Source organism: Hyperolius riggenbachi, chromosome 3, assembly GCF_040937935.1.
Source record: "Hyperolius riggenbachi isolate aHypRig1 chromosome 3, aHypRig1.pri, whole genome shotgun sequence".
NCBI classification, from domain to species: domain Eukaryota; kingdom Metazoa; phylum Chordata; class Amphibia; order Anura; family Hyperoliidae; genus Hyperolius; species Hyperolius riggenbachi.
The window spans coordinates 36,177,681-36,194,316 of record NC_090648.1 but is presented as its reverse complement, the minus strand read 5'-3'; the positions used below and the strand labels follow the sequence as shown (position 1 = coordinate 36,194,316).

The following is a 16,636-nucleotide window of genomic DNA, read 5'->3' as shown; positions in this document are numbered from 1 at the left end:
TGAGTATTTTCTTGCTCGCTGGTGGTTTACAGGGCATTTTACGACAAGGGCCCATAATGCAATCAACTTTTTCTCCTGAGTTTTCTCAGGTGATATTTTTAAATGTCTCAATAAAATACCTTTAAGCCACCAGAAAGAAATGAAAATGTTTAAAATAATTTTGATAGTACCTTTTAACTTACTTGGTACTTTTTTAGTCGAAAAATTCTTGAAAGTGATTTGAAATCGAAGATGGAAAAATGATCTCCTAGGAGAAAACCCAGTTGAAAAAGGGAATTACATATAGGTCCTTGTCATAAAATGCCCTAGAAACCACCAGCAAGTAAGAAAATACTCAATATAATTTTGATAGTGCTTTTTCACCAACTTGTAGGTACTTTTTAAATTGTAAAATGCTTAAAAGCTATTTTAACGAGAATGTGAAAATTAACTCCTAGGAGATAACTCAGGAGAAAAAAAAAACTGCATATGTGCCAATGTTTCCAAATACTTGATGTTTTTTCACTGACATACCATCAGGTCCCTCGTTCGCTCTGCAGTGACAGCTGTCAACCAGGATTTCGGAAGGCTCCCATAATTGGACAACCTGTCTGTTGCTATCAGTGTGTTCCTTGTCCTCAAGGAGAGATATCCAAGCCAGGTAGGTGATCGCCCTATCCATGGTTATGCCAAACAGGATGTACAGCAAATACAGTATTACTGGGGAAGGAAGAACATGATTGTATTAGCATGAATTCAACATCTAATGAAGCATCCGAGGAGTCCTTAGAATTATACACCAAATATCTAAAAATATTCAAATGATCTTTGGTGACCACAAGCATGACCATTCTCTGTCCTTGGTGAATATACAGTACACAAAGAATTTCTTTGAAAAAAAGATTAAACATGCTGTATGTTCCCAACCTTGTTAGAGTGGACCTGACCTCTTGCACAGTGGTGTAGTGGTTAGCGCTGTCGCCTTGCAGCACTGGGTCCCCGGTTCGAATCCCAGCCAGGTCAACATCTGCAAGGAGTTTGTATGTTCTCCCCGTGTCTGCGTGGGTTTCCTCCGGGTACTCCAGTTTCCTCCCACATGCCAAAAACATACGGATAGGTTAATTGGCTCCCCTCTAAATTGGCCCTAGACTGCGACACATACACTACACAATCTGTACATACACATAGGAATATTGTAGGGAATTAGATTGTGAGCCCCTCTGGAGTAGTAACAAGATGATATACTCTGTACAGCACTGCGGAAGATGTTGGCGCTATATAAATACTTAATAATAATAAGAAAAACACAGAAAAATGCACCCTGTAGGTATTTAAAGAGTTTAGCCAGTCTAATATCCCCCTCACCTGCAACTAATCACAAGTGTAATTTGATCTCCCAGCTGTGTCAGCTCAAGAATATCGGCAGTGCTCGGCAGAGCAGCTAATTTGTAAACACAGGACGTTAACCCTATGTCTGCTTCCATGAAAGCAGGAAGTAGACACACTGCAGCTTTATTGCAGGATTTGTATCAGCTGTAACAAAGAAATGTTTTTGTTTAAAGGTCATTGGGCTTAATTCATCAAGCAGCACTGCTAAAGCAACGCAGCTTAATGAGCCGTAGTGCGTCCTATGCACACCTTACATAGCAGTGCGCGCTGCCATGTAAGGAGTGTGCCTTCCTAAGTTACGCACGTTGCTTCCTTAGCAATGCGCAAAACATTAACAGCAGGTATCCCTGCTTCTGTGAAGTGAGGGATCTACTTTATTCATTTCCATCAATCGGAGCCAGTCTGACTTAAGAGAAGTGCGCTCTTTGCGTATCTCCTTAGCAGCCGCTGGAGAGATATGTAGAGGGTGCACTTCTCCTGCGTAGGCTGGCCCCAACTGGCTGAAGTGATTGGACCTGGTATTGGAGCTGCGGGAAGACTGAGGACGGCGGCGTGGGAGCGATCCGTGTGTATGGGGCTGGAGGAAACCCCAGGTATGTATAAAATGTTTTCTTTATACCAGCTCCGGTTTCCTTTAAAGAAAGCATAAGGTGAAAATAAACTGATGAGATAAGCCATTGAATCTATCGCCTTCTCCTAAAATGTATTTATTTATTTATTTTTATATCACACATTTTTATTTTATATGTAAATCTACTTTTTAAGTGTTTACTGTTTCATTTTTTCTGCTCAATGACACATTCATTGAAGCATGCCAGAACTAAAATCTATGAACTATCTCTTTCCAGCTCTCAGAAACCATTTTTTGCTAGGACACTGATTTATGGCTGTAATTCCTTATCAGTGAGGGTTACTCTATAGTCAGGGGCGTAACTAGAAATCCCCTGCCCCCCTGCAAAAAAAAAAAAATCCGGCAGCAGCGGCGGCGGCAGGATAACACATACCTCCTTCGCCCCGGAGGTCTCCGATGTCTAAGAGCTTCATGTCACTTTCTCTTTAAACAGGAAGTGACATAAGCACTTACTTGATCGGAGACCTCCGGGGCGAAGGAGGTATGTGTTATCCTGCCGCCGCCACTGCTGCTGCCCGCTGTCACTACAGATTGCAGGAGGGGAGTGCTGAGAGGAGAGCCCGAGGTGAGGGAGGGGGGGGAATGTCCCCCCTTCCCACCGATCTGCCACGCTCTCCTCTTATGTTGTGACCCCTCCTGCCCCCAAAACTGCCCTGAGCAGGCCCTAGGTGGGGCCTGCCCCCCCCCCCCCCCCGCGGGGGCAGAGGTCGCATCCCCTATTGTTACGCCGGTGTCTATAGTCGAATCCTGTCCCGATCTGGAAAGAAACTGTCATTTACATTCCTGATATTTAACTCTTTCAGGTCAAGAAACAAAAAAAGGAACACAACATAGTTATTTGTGTGCTGGGCACTGTACAGTATATACACACATCTATCTCATCATGGAACATGTCACCTTGTGCATCCTTTAAGGGACAAATAGAACATCTTAAACACACACAGCATAAGTGATGTAAATGTATTCCAGTACAATGTGTTTTGTAAATATTACAATTACTTTGCTTAGACATTTAGGCCTATACTATATGCAATTAACTTTTTCTCCTGAGTTTTCTCCTAGGTGATATTTTTTTATCTTCTATTTAAAATACTTTTTCAGCACTTTGCAATTGAAAAAGTACCAAAAAGTAGAAGTAAAAGTACTACCAACATTATTTTAAGTATTATCTTGCTTGCTGGTGGTTTCAATTACATGTTATAGACACATTTGAAAATATCACCTTGGAGAAAACTCAGGAGAAAAAGTGAATTGCATATGGGCCTTAGTGTTCATAATGTAAACTTTGAGAAAAAGAGAGAACACCAAGAGCCCAATATAGTGTAGTATGTACTGGTAATGTATAATTGAAAGAGTAATAATATTAATTCAATACTCACAAACCAGGGTTACCAAGTAGGCAACCACTGTCAAAGCAGGTGGGGAGATTGTCCTGACCACACTCAGGATTAAAAAGTCGCTCTCTGTAGTAGAAGAAGGAAGGGTACAACCCTCCACCAAGGGTGGACTTGATGTAGTTAATAGGATAACAGAGGCGCCAACAGGATAAAAAACACTAAAATAACTTAAAAACCCATCTTGGTAATAGAGTAGGTAGTGGTGGACTTACCTCCTCCAAGCAGAACATACGACTGTGGATTTTCAGTCAAAACAATTTTACTGGATACTCCAAATAAAGTGCACCGCGTTTCGCGGGATACAAACCGGCTTTGTCAAGCAATAAAAGATAGGAGTAAACAGCATCTGCCAGTATCATCAACACTGAGTGCCTCCCTTTTTAAATTCTTTCAGTGTTTTTTATCCTGTTGGCGCCTCTGTTATCCTATTATCTATAATGTAAACTTTGTGTAGTTGTGTCCTCCAGGTGCCACAAATATAATGGCTGTGCAACTGATGCAATATTTTGTTCCCTTATTTTACAGATTATGTAGATTGTATAAAGTGTCCATGGGATCAGTGGCCCGATTCTGAGAGATCTTCGTGTCTTCCCAAAATCACAGAGTATCTCTCTTATGGTGAACCCCTCGGAGGAATTTTGGCCGTAGCATCTGTACTTTCATTTCTAGTTCCTGAGCTCATTCTGAAGCTATTTGTCCAATACAGAAGTAGCCCAATAGTGAAAGCCAGTAACTACAAGCTAAGTTGTCTTCTGCTGCACTCCTTGTCTCTTTGTTTTCTTTCCTCTTTGGGTTTCATTGGTGCTCCGAGAACAGGAACGTGCCTCCTACAGCAGTCTGCGTTTGGCATAATATTTACACTCTGTGTTTCCAGCATCTTGGCCAAAACTATTATGGTGGTTTTTGCTTTCTTGGCCACTAAACCGGGCAGTAAACTAAGGATCTGGACAAGTCCTTGGGTTTCATTTTTGGTAATATCTGTGTGCTGCCTTTTGCAATTAATTCTGTGTATCTCTTGGTTGTCACTCTTCCCTCCTTTTCCAGAACTCAACACTAATTCTCAGTCACGAGTCATAATCTTAGAATGTAATGAAGGCTCGGCCATTGCCTTTTGGGCCATGCTGGGGTATCTTAGTCTCTTAGCTTTCATTAGTTTCATTGTGGCCTTCCTAGCTCGAAGACTTCCTGACATCTTTAATGAGGCCCAGTGTATTACCTTCAGCATGCTGGCCTTCCTCAGTGTCTGGATATCCTTCATCCCAGCATATCTCAGTGCTCAAGGCAAATACACTGCAGCCATGGAGATCTTCGCCATACTCTCTTCAAGCTGGGCACTGTTGATTTGCATGTTCTTCCCTAAATGTTTCATCATCTTGTTCAGACCGAACATGAACTCCAAAGAATATCTGATGAGGAGAGACTGTATGGTTTCTAGTTGAAAATTAAAGAGCCTGTCCGAGTAAAAGTTTTAATTTAATTGTATTCAGAGTCTGGTAAAATGTGTCATGCACTACTTTCTTGTGTCTCTTGGAGACTACAGACATCCAACACTAACTGATGGCTTGGTATCTAAGTACTTTAGAATGATAAGTCTCCCTACCTATGAGTATCCCTCCTTCTGTTGCCTTGAAAACGATAAGGTAAAGAAAATAAAATAAAAATCAAACAAAAAGAAGATAGTATTTTTATGTTTAGACCAGCAAAACCATCAAGTTTTGGAGGACATGGAGTCCATCCCTGGGCAAAAATCAATACACATGTTGGGGGAAAAGGTACCGTAATACTTCAAAAGGTCTCCACTTCTCTTGGTGGATGTTTAGGTCCATAATCCCCTGCTGGATTGATGGAGTCTTTGACATGTATCTCCACCCTGTGATGTCCTGATGCATACATATAAAAAAGCCCCCTGAAAAAAAAATGGAGCTTAAAAGTGCCTGTTTGTAGCCGATACGCATGATTCAATTTAAAATTATGCTGGATGTAGCCGCTATTAGAATATAAACTAACCTTAACCCCTCATGGTGGTGTCTAACCTTAAATTCCCCTCTTGGCACCTAACCTTCACCCTTCATGGTGGTGCCTAACCTTAAAGGCCCCCATGGTGGGGCCTAACATTGCCCCCCCTCCCATAGTGGTACCTAATCTTAACCTTTCCCATGGGGTTGCCTAACCTTAACCACCCTTTGGCACCTAATCTCCACCAAACCTAACCTTAACCGTTCCATGGTGGTGCCTAATCTTAACAGTTGTACTCAATTAAATTGTTGTAGCCACAATTTTTGAAAGATATAATCGGTATTTGGCATGATCTTTGTAGCCACATTTTATGTCTAAGACATAAACAGTATTCAGTGAGATTGTTGTAGCTGCAATTTTGAAAGATATAATCAGTATTTGAGGTGATCATTATAGCTGCATTTTATGTCAAAGATATAAAAGGTATTCAATTAGAAAATTAAGGGCATATAATAACAGTAAAATAATGAGCACCCTTTTCATCGCTTATAGATGCTAATCGCAGGAAATAACATGGAAATCTATGGAGGCAACCCTTTTCACACATGTGGCTCTAGCACCCTTTTCAGCTGATACCGTACATCCACCCTCCTTCTTCTGGTCACTTGTAAGTGGGTAGATGTCCTTATGAGATAAAGCACATGTGAACCTCATGAGTGAAATGAAATATTTACTTAAGGAGATGGAAGCCTCTGAATCCACCAGAGCTTCCCACACTATCCTCCAGACCCCAGCTGCTGCCTGGAGCTTGGACCCTCCAGAACATCGTGGCATACTCCTCTTTCTGGCACGAGTACGGCAGTGCTGCATCCACTCCGGCACAGCTGCGGCTGTGCAGTAGCATGGAGCCACTCATGCATGAGCAGCTCCGACTCCAACCTATTACATCTGAAGTGGTGTGCACTGTGCAGCCTTGATAAACCTTTCTGAAATGCCCATGTTAGAATACTTTGGGGGGCCCCGCTTGACAACGTGGGACCGGAGGATGGTGTGACAATCCTCTATAGGATCCAAAGGTTTCCCTCTTCTTAAAGGAGTCATCAGGGGAAATATGCTAAAATAAGTGGTACTTACCGGGGGCTTCCTCCAGCTCCAAGCTCCCAGGACGTCCCTCGCCGCAGCTCTGCCCGCAGCCATTCGCCGCAGGTCCGTCCCGGTCCCCGGCGATGAAGTCAGAGCGACCTCCAGGTCGCTCTGTACTGCACCTGTGCGAGCGGCGCTGTCAATCACCGCCACGTGGGCCGGAGCGGACTGCGCAGGTGCAGTAGTGCGCCTGCAAAGTCCGCTCCGGCCCACGTGGTGGTGATTGACAGTCATCGCCGGGGACTGGGACGGACCTGCGGAGAACGGCTGCGGTCAGAGCTGCGGCGAGGGACGTCCTGGGAGCTTGGAGCTGGAGGAAGCTCCTGGTAAGTACCACTTATTTGAGCATATTTCCCCTGATGACTTCTTTAAGTATGTATGTGTTTTGTACCCAAGGTTTGTCTAAGGTATACTTTAAACACTACCCAACCGCTGTGTATATTAAAACATCCACTTTGCCTCTGGTAATGGCAATTGGACTTTTTAGAATGTTGCCCACTGCTGCCGCTACTGTGTATAAAAATACATGAATACTTAAGTTAGGGACTCAGCTTTTTTTACTATGTTTGTTATGAGGGTACATTACTGTTATTTTGACAAATAAGGGCTTGTAATTATTGATTGGGCACAGAAAAAATACACCTTTATTTCAAAATAATAATTTGTCGCCAAACAATTGTACTAGGAACATAATTTAAACATTGTAATAACCAGACAAATGGGCAAAAAAATGTGTGGATTTTATTTACAGTGGCATTATTTATTTTAAAACTATAGGGGATAGAATTGGAGAAATGGTGTGTTATGTTTCCCCTGTTTTCCCTTTAAATGTAATAGAAAGTGAGGTAATTACTGAAAAACAAAAACATCCCCAAAAGCCTAATTTGTGGGGAAAAAAACAAGGTATGGATAATTTTGGTGTGAAAGAGAGGAGTGCTGATAGGTTAAAATTGCTCTAGTCCATTACTGTAAAAACCCCATGGTGGGGAAGTGGTTAAAACTCATCCCAAAGAAATGGTAGCGTGAGACTGGTGATATCTTGAACATTTTAATAGCAGGACGGTATACGAAACTAGCAAATAAGTGAGTCTGTCCAAATCAGATTCACAAAGTTATCTGCAAATGTACTGCATTTTCACAAAAAAATTTAAATTCAATTTTAAATTTAGGTTTATGGCACGGAGTTTCATAATTAATTACAAAGCCTCCATACCTGATGTGGTCACCAAATTTGAAATTTAGATCAGGGCTAATAGTGACAAAATGTCAAAAACATTTCCAAAAAATTGATTTTAACGACTTCACCCCAAAGGCGTTTTTACCCTAACGGACAAGAGCGATTTTCACCTTTCAGTGCTCATCCCTTTCATTTGCCAATAGCTTAATCACTACTAATCACAATGAAATTATCTATATCTTGTTTTTTTCACCACCATGTGGGCTTTTGGGGGTTGATATTTGTTTTCAGTAATTACTTTATTTACTATGCATTTCAAAGGGAAAAACAAGGAGAAAAATGAAAAAATACACTATTTCTGCAATTTCATCCCCTATGGGTTTTAATATAAACACTGCTATTGTGCATGTAGGTAGAAAAAAACAAAGTCTTGTAAAAGTAATAACATTGACTTGGCTTCACTATCTTCAGAAACCTGCTAGATTTCATGTTTGCTTGCATGAGCTCACTGGCTCCAGCCTGCTGATCACCTGACATCTAACTGCTAAACAGCAACCAGTACAACTGCCATCTTCATGTTTGCTATTTCCCTGCATCAGTGTTTTACTACAGCTAACATCTAGAAATATGCCTGAAGAAGGGGACCAGATCCCAGAAAGCTTGCATTATTTAACTTTATCAGTTAGCCATTAAAAGGTATTACTTTTACAAGACTTTGTTTTTTTCTACCTACATATATTGTTTGGCTAACGCGGTACAGAAACATTTTTACTACTATCATCATGCTACTGTACATAAAACCCAAACATTTTATCTGCCTATTTGTTCTGGTTATCACAAGATTTTAATTACAGTATGTCCCTAGTACAAAGTATGGTGACAATATAGTATTTGGAAATAAAGGTATATATATTTTTTTCTTGGTGTTTTTTTTTTTTCATTATTTTCACGTGCATGCGCACAGCAGCAGCAGCACTGTCTGACTTCTAAAAACGTCCTGGGGCCATTAAGAGGCTCTAGCAGGACGTTTTTATAAGTCAGCTTGTCATTAAGTGGTTAATGTTTAAGTAAAAAAAAACACATATTTGAATGAGAGCAATGTATAATACAAGCAGTTTCGGGATCATTGTGAAGCCCCATCAAATTTGATAATTATATTAGGGTCACTAGTGGAAACATGTCAATTTTTTTAAGACCTTTTCGTTTTTGAGAAAGTCAATCTTTACACCTCTTGCAGCCTCATTGCCTCCCGTGCAGCAACGTCATTGGTTTCTGGTGCATCAGCTCCCCATCTTTCAACTTGTAAAGCCTTGTAGACACATCCAATTTTGATTTGACACACACTTTTATCCCCCTGTAGTATAAGGGCTCTTTCACACTAGAGGCTGCGGTAGAAAAGGCTGAAAGTCAGCCTTTTGCTTAACGCCAATACATAGCGTTTTCAAAGCATTTTCAAAGCCTTTTGAAAGAGTTTTACAGCCCATATGAAAACGTCCTTTTTTTTTTCTTCTATAAAAATAAGTGAACAAGATAGCTGTAAAACGCTTTGAAAAGGCTTTGAAAACGCTGAAGTTGGCGTTTTCCATTGACTATCATTGAAACGCCAACAGCCAACTTCGGCTGTTAACAGCCCTGAAAAAGCTCCTGGGAGCGTTGAAACGCAATGCTCCAAAACGCCGAGTTAGATGTGAAAGGTAAAATGAAAGTCTATGGACTTTCTTTTACCTAGCAAAACGCCAACTTCGGCCGTGGCGTTAAAACGCCGAAAAATCCCTCTGGTGTGAAAGGGCCCTAAGTGTTTACTTACACAACCTATTGATAGTATTTAAAATATATGTATTAACCCTCATACTGCACCTATTCAGTAGGAGACCTTAGGCAAGTCTCCCTAACACTGCTACTGCCTATATAGAATGTGCCCTAGTGGCTGCAGCTCTGGCGCTTTGAGTCCGCCAGGAGAAAAGCGAGATATAAATGTTATTTGTCTTGTCTTGTCATACTACATGGATGTGGTAAACTTTGGCCAATCAGAGTTGAAGGTGTGTACTATGCTTCTCATCTTAACAAATTTAACTCAAATCAAAGATTTGTGTTAGCTGAGAGTTTTATATTTTATACTCTGTACGTACTGCAAACAGATAAAAGATTCCAGGCCGGAAAAGACAATTTGCAGCACTGATATACATTTATAGTATTTTTTTTTTTTAACAAAAATTGAACTTCACTTTTTTTTGGGGGGGGAGGGGTTGTTGTTGTCCCTGTTTACTAAAGATGATCTAGTGTTTTCATGCTATCAAAAATCAAAAAGATGTATTGTTTAGTTTTGCTGAAGCTGTTCTTTGAAGAAATGCAACCAATATATTTAAGCATTAAATAAATGTTATTATCCACTCCATTATTCACTCCTCCCATCGCTCCACCACGGCGGCTCCTCTCTGTGAATCCCTCCACTGGCTTCCTATCCAGTCCAGAATCAGATTCAAGATACTGTGTCTGACCTACAAATCCGTCCACAAAACATGTCCAACCTACATTTCCGATCTTACTCAGAGGTACACACTAGTGTTGGGCGAACAGTGTTCGCCACTGTTCGGGTTCTGCAGAACATCACCCTATTCGGGTGATGTTCGAGTTCGGCCGAACACCTGACGGTGCTCGGCCAAACCGTTCGGCCACATGGCCGAACTAAGAGCGCATGGCCGAACGTTCCCCGAACGTTCGGCTAGCGCTGTGATTGGCCGAACGGGTCACGTGGTTCGGGCCCGAACGCGCTCTGATTGGCCGAACGGTCACGTGGTTCGGGTAAGTAAATACCCGAACCACGTCATATCTCAGCCATTTGTCTGTAGGTTTAGCTTTGGGTAGGCAGGCAGTGTAGTTCGCTCTCCAGCCACGCTAGCCAGGGTCCCCCCCAGTCATTGTGTGTCGCTGCTGGGAACAGTAGTACACCGCTCGCTCAGCCACACTATATATAGCACAGGCATGGTCGGAATAGCCGATTTCCGTTTCCGGCACAATTCCGCATTCCGACATATAGAAATTCCGTTACCGTTCCATTCCGACGGTATACCGGGTCAGTTCCGCGGAATTCCGATTTACACGGAATTCCGTCGGAAAAATTTTAAAATATCTCTCTCCCTCTCCCTCTCCCTCTCCCTCCATCCAGTAGGGAATTGCAGATTTTCAAAACAGCTTATATACCATAGCTGGGATTTGAACCCAGAACCTAGTGTGTAGTAGGTATCTGTCTTACCCTCTAGACCATGACCCACACTACATGCTAAAGCTGCCGGTAGCATAAACCATACTTCCATTATGATCAATTCGATAGAAAAAGTAGCATGATTAAGGATTTGTACTTTTTGAAAAGCATGCTTATATACCATAGCTGGGATTTGAACCCAGGACCTAGTGTGTAGTAGGTATCTGTCTTACCCTCTAGACAAGGGGTCCCCAAACATTTTGGGTTGAGGGCCGGGTCAACATACTTCAGACCGCTGGTGGGCCGGAGTAAACATAAAATGATGTAGAAGTCTTTGCGGACCAGACAGTGAAGCATACCCAGGTGACAATCTGCAAGCCAATTGGACAGCAGTGTCACCTGATGTGGAATTTGATTGGAAACCAGCAAAATTTCTGCTTTCTGGCTTCCATGTGGATGGGGGGTGCTGCACTGCTATTCCATATGTGGACCACCAATATTTAAAGATCTAGCTGACTGCATTTAAAAGCAATACATTTTCTGTGTGGGGGGCCGGTAAGAAAGCCTTAGGGGGCCACATTCGGCCCGCGGGCCTTAGTTTGAGGACCACTGCTCTAGACCATCAACCACACTCAGGGCCAGGCTTTAGCATGTAGTGTGGTCAGAGGTGGGACAAGGTCCTTCAGCACCCAAGGCTGAGACAGCAAAGTGCGCCCCCCCATCCCTCCCACCCCAGCTGTCACACACTGATTGCTATTACACTAAGAGGTGCCCCAGCCCCCCCCCCCCCCCCCCCCACCCCCAACACCTTAATCTCTACTTATCTGGCTTGCTGTCGCTGCCATGTATCACCTTTTCTTATTTCTTTCTGCTTCAAACACAATTGGGAATGACAGCTGAATGAATTGTGCACCCCCTCCTACACTGCGCCCTGAGGCTGCAGCCTCTCCAGCCTCAGCCTTACTAGTGGGTAAGACAGATACCTACTTCCAAGCAGTGTGGTTCATGGTCTAGAGGGTAAGACAGATACCTACTACACACTAGGTCCTGGGTTCAAATCCCAGCTATGGTATATAAGCATGCTTTTCAAAAAGTACAAATCCTTAATCATGCTACTTTTTCTATCGAATTGATCATAATAGAAGTATGGTTTATGCTACCGGCAGCTTTAGCATGTAGTGTGGGTCATGGTCTAGAGGGTAAGACAGATACCTACTACACACTAGGTTCTGGGTTCAAATCCCAGCTATGGTATATAAATAAGCATGCTTTTCAAAAAGTACAAATCCTTAATCATGCTACTTTTTCTATCGAATTGATCATAATGGAAGTATGGTTTATGCTACCGGCAGCTTTAGCATGTAGTGTGGGTCATGGTCTAGAGGGTAAGACAGATACCTACTACACACTAGGTTCTGGGTTCAAATCCCAGCTATGGTATATAAATAAGCATGCTTTTCAAAAAGTACAAATCCTTAATCATGCTACTTTTTCTATCAAATTGATCATAATGGAAGTATGGTTTATGCTACCGGCAGCTTTAGCATGTAGTGTGGGTCATGGTCTAGAGGGTAAGACAGATACCTACTACACACTAGGTTCTGGGTTCAAATCCCAGCTATGGTATATAAATAAGCATGCTTTTCAAAAAGTACAAATCCTTAATCATGCTACTTTTTCTATCGAATTGATCATAATGGAAGTATGGTTTATGCTACCGGCAGCTTTAGCATGTAGTGTGGGTCATGGTCTAGAGGGTAAGACAGATACCTACTACACACTAGGTCCTGGGTTCAAATCCCAGCTATGGTATATAAAAAAGCATGCTTTTCAAAAAGTACAAATCCTTAATCATGCTACTTTTTCTATCGAATTGATCATAATGGAAGTATGGTTTATGCTACCGGCAGCTTTAGCATGTAGTGTGGGTCATGGTCTAGAGGGTAAGACAGATACCTACTACACACTAGGTTCTGGGTTCAAATCCCAGCTATGGTATATAAATAAGCATGCTTTTCAAAAAGTACAAATCCTTAATCATGCTACTTTTTCTATCGAATTGATCATAATGGAAGTATGGTTTATGCTACCGGCAGCTTTAGCATGTAGTGTGGGTCATGGTCTAGAGGGTAAGACAGATACCTACTACACACTAGGTCCTGGGTTCAAATCTCAGCTATGGTATATAAATAAGCATGCTTTTCAAAAAGTACAAATCCTTAATCATGCTACTTTTTCTATCGAATTGATCATAATGGAAGTATGGTTTATGCTACCGGCAGCTTTAGCATGTAGTGTGGGTCATGGTCTAGAGGGTAAGACAGATACCTGCTACACACTAGGTTCTGGGTTCAAATCCCAGCTATGGTATATAAATAAGCATGCTTTTCAAAAAGTACAAATCCTTAATCATGCTACTTTTTCTATCGAATTGATCATAATGGAAGTATGGTTTATGCTACCGGCAGCTTTAGCATGTAGTGTGGGTCATGGTCTAAAGGGTAAGACAGATACCTACTACACACTAGGTCCTGGGTTCAAATCCCAGCTATGGTATATAAATAAGCATGCTTTTCAAAAAGTACAAATCCTTAATCATGCTACTTTTTCTATCGAATTGATCATAATGGAAGTATGGTTTATGCTACCGGCAGCTTTAGCATGTAGTGTGGGTCATGGTCTAGAGGGTAAGACAGATACCTACTACACACTAGGTTCTGGGTTCAAATCCCAGCTATGGTATATAAGCTGTTTTGAAAATCTGCAATTCCCTACTGCATGAGATGCATGCATTGGATGGATGGATGGGAGGAGGAGGAGGAGGAGGAGACGACAGACAGACAGACTTTTTTAAGTCATTCCGGAAAATTCCGTCGGAATTATAAAATTTCCGCGGAATTCCGTTTGAAAGGTATAGGAATTCCGATTTGACTACCGGAATCGGAATTGACCTAATTCCGGCCGGAATCACGGAATTTATATTTCCGCGGAATTTTCTGAGCATCCCTAATATAGCATTGTTTACTGCCACTGTGTACCTCGCTCAGCCACGCTATATATATAGCATTGTGTTTTCTGACACTCTGTGTACACGGCTTAGCCTGACTAATATAGCATTGTGTGTACTGCCACTGTGCACCTCGCTCAGCCACGCTATATATAGCATTGTGTTTTCTGACACTCTGTGTACACGGCTTAGCCTGACTAATATAGCATTGTGTGTACTGCCACTGTGCACCTCGCTCAGCCACGCTATATATAGCATTGTGTTTTCTGACACTCTGTGTACACGGCTTAGCCTGACTAATATAGCATTGTGTGTACTGCCACTGTGCACCTCGCTCAGCCACGCTATATATAGCATTGTGTTTTCTGACACTCTGTGTACACGGCTTAGCCTGGCTATATAGCATTGTGTGTACTGCCACTGTGCACCTCGCTCAGCCACGCTATATATAGCATTGTGTTTTCTGACACTCTGTGTACACGGCTTAGCCTGACTATATAGCATTGTGTGTACTGCCACTGTGTACCTCGCTCAGCCACGCTATATATAGCATTGTGTTTACTGCCACTCTGTGTACACGGCTCAGCCAGACTATATAGCATTGTGTGTACTGCCACTCTGTGTACACCGCTCAGCCAGACTATATAGCATTGTGTGTACTGCCACTCTGTGTACACGGCTCAGCCAGACTATATAGCATTGTGTGTACTGCCACTCTGTGTACACCGCTCAGCCAGACTATATAGCATTGCGTACTCTGCCAGTCAGTGTGTATATTGCTGGGATCAGTAATACTCCACTCACCGCCAACCACTATATGAGCTCACCATGAGTTCCTCAGAGACCTCCGCTGTGAGCAGCACTCCCAACAACAGCAACAGCCAACGCCCCACGCAAGCTATAAAATCCACTACAGCAGCCAGTGGTCAGCAGCAGCCCTCTCCGGAGGAGAATGTTGTGTCCATCGGTCCGTCGCCAGAACGATTAATGAGGGCTGCCATTGAGGAGATGATGGGGCCTGATGTGGAGGAGGAGGTCGGGCTCAGGCCAGCATCCCAAGTTAATGTTGAGGACGATGAGGGGTCTGTGTCTGGGGATGTTGGGGTGGCAGAGGTGGTGGGTGGGTCAGACTCAGGAGAAGAGTTGTATGATGAGGATGATGATCGGGACCATCTGTATGTGCCTCAGAGTCCGACCCCGGAAAACATGTTGTATCGTGTGTTTAGGTACTAAAATCTGCGTTCCCACTTCCCAGTACTGCCTGCAGTGCCCGGGTCCACGGATCCATATAATTTTTTGGGCAGCACTATCAAACTGTGGTACTATGAGTGAGTTGCCATGGTCCTTCTGTGCTGCCTGTCACACTCACCATCTGTCTGCAGATGGATTGTTCAACACAGCTACGCCATCTGACATGTAGTCCTGGACCTTGACCATCTTCTCTAGGCGATTGGTGTTGGAGGACGTGGAACTGCCCGATTGCTGTTCTGTGGGCTGCTGCATGGGTGTCAGAAAATGTTCCCACTCCAAGGACACTGCCAATACCATTCCCTTTTGGGCACTAGCAGCAACTTGTGTTCTTTGCTGCCCTCCTGGTCCTCCTGGGTTTGCTGAAGTCAGTCTGTCGGCGTACAACTGGCTAGAGAAGGAGGAGGATGTCAATCTCCTCTCTAAAGTCTCCATCCTCAAGGGCCTGCTGGAATTGTTCCATTTTTGATCTGTCTGACACTTTCTTCAATCGGTTTTTTAACATTGTGTTTGTATAAACTGGGTATAAACCCAGTAATTGGTGTTGTCCAGATTCCAGAATAATGAATAATAATGAATAGTGAATAATGCGCGGGCCGCGTTCAATGCAGTCTAGCATGAATTGAGCCATGTGTGCCAGAGAGTCCTGCCAGACTCCTCTATCTTCATGTTCTTGTAAGCGTTGTGATTGTTGTGATGCACCATATTCGTCACCAGCATCACTTTCTTCCTCTTCTGCTGTCCTTTCCCGCTAAATTGTGGAAGTCCAACGTGCACCGCTCTGTCCCTCAGCAGTGGGGGCATCCAATTCCTGCTCCAACTCCAGCTGTTCCTCGTCCTGTTCTTTGTCATAGCTGGGACCAGCGTTTCCTGAGGCAGGTTGCCTGATGTTGGTATCATCACGCTGATCGTTTTCATCTTCAGAATCCCCCACTTGCATCATGCCAGCGGTTTCCATCTTCAACATTGATTTCTTCAGTAAACACAGCAGTGGTATTGTAATGCTGACTGTAGAGTTGTCACTGCTCAGTCACGCAACGTGGATTGCTCAAAATTTTGGAGGACTTGGCAGAGATCCAACATGGTGGCCCAATCAGATCCACAGAAGCTTGGTAGCTACTAGCTGCTGGAATGCGCCTCGGCACTGCGCAAAAGCGTGCTAGCATGTGCAGCGTAGAATTCCAGCGCGTAGGCAGGGACATCACCCAGCGAGCGATGGTGCGCTAGATTGAAGCGCTCCTGCATCTCTTGGTGAGTCCTTCAGAAGCGGTACTGGACTTTTAACAATGTTTTTTTTTTTTTCCTTCAACAGAAGATCTGCCACGTTGGAGTGAGGAGGACGCCGCCGACCCCGACACCAAGCTGAACCCCGGCGAACTCCAAGCAGAGGATCTTCAGGAACCCTCAAGGCTTTGAGCAAGCTGAGGAGGATCAGCAGTCCCGACGAGACCTCTCCTCATATGCGACTGAGTGCAGTGGAGCTCCCCAGAACAAGCTCTCAGTTGTC

General features: G+C 43.3%; 2 protein-coding genes across 2 annotated transcripts in view; both read left to right on the top strand.

Annotated features, from left to right (window-relative positions):
• The window catches only part of LOC137560922 (vomeronasal type-2 receptor 26-like), a 33,046-nt gene extending 28,204 nt beyond the window's left edge, over positions 1-4,842 (top strand). The window contains exons 4-5 of the mRNA XM_068272096.1: positions 520-640; positions 3,922-4,842. Of these exons, the coding sequence (XP_068128197.1) occupies positions 520-640; positions 3,922-4,835 (1,035 nt within the window). The 3' untranslated portion in view covers positions 4,836-4,842. The remainder of the gene's footprint in view (positions 1-519; positions 641-3,921) is intronic.
• Positions 4,843-8,239: 3,397 nt separating this feature from the next.
• The window catches only part of LOC137562023 (extracellular calcium-sensing receptor-like), a 45,375-nt gene continuing 36,978 nt past the window's right edge, over positions 8,240-16,636 (top strand). The window contains exon 1 of the mRNA XM_068273366.1: positions 8,240-8,368. The gene's annotated coding sequence lies outside the window, so the exon portion shown is untranslated. The remainder of the gene's footprint in view (positions 8,369-16,636) is intronic.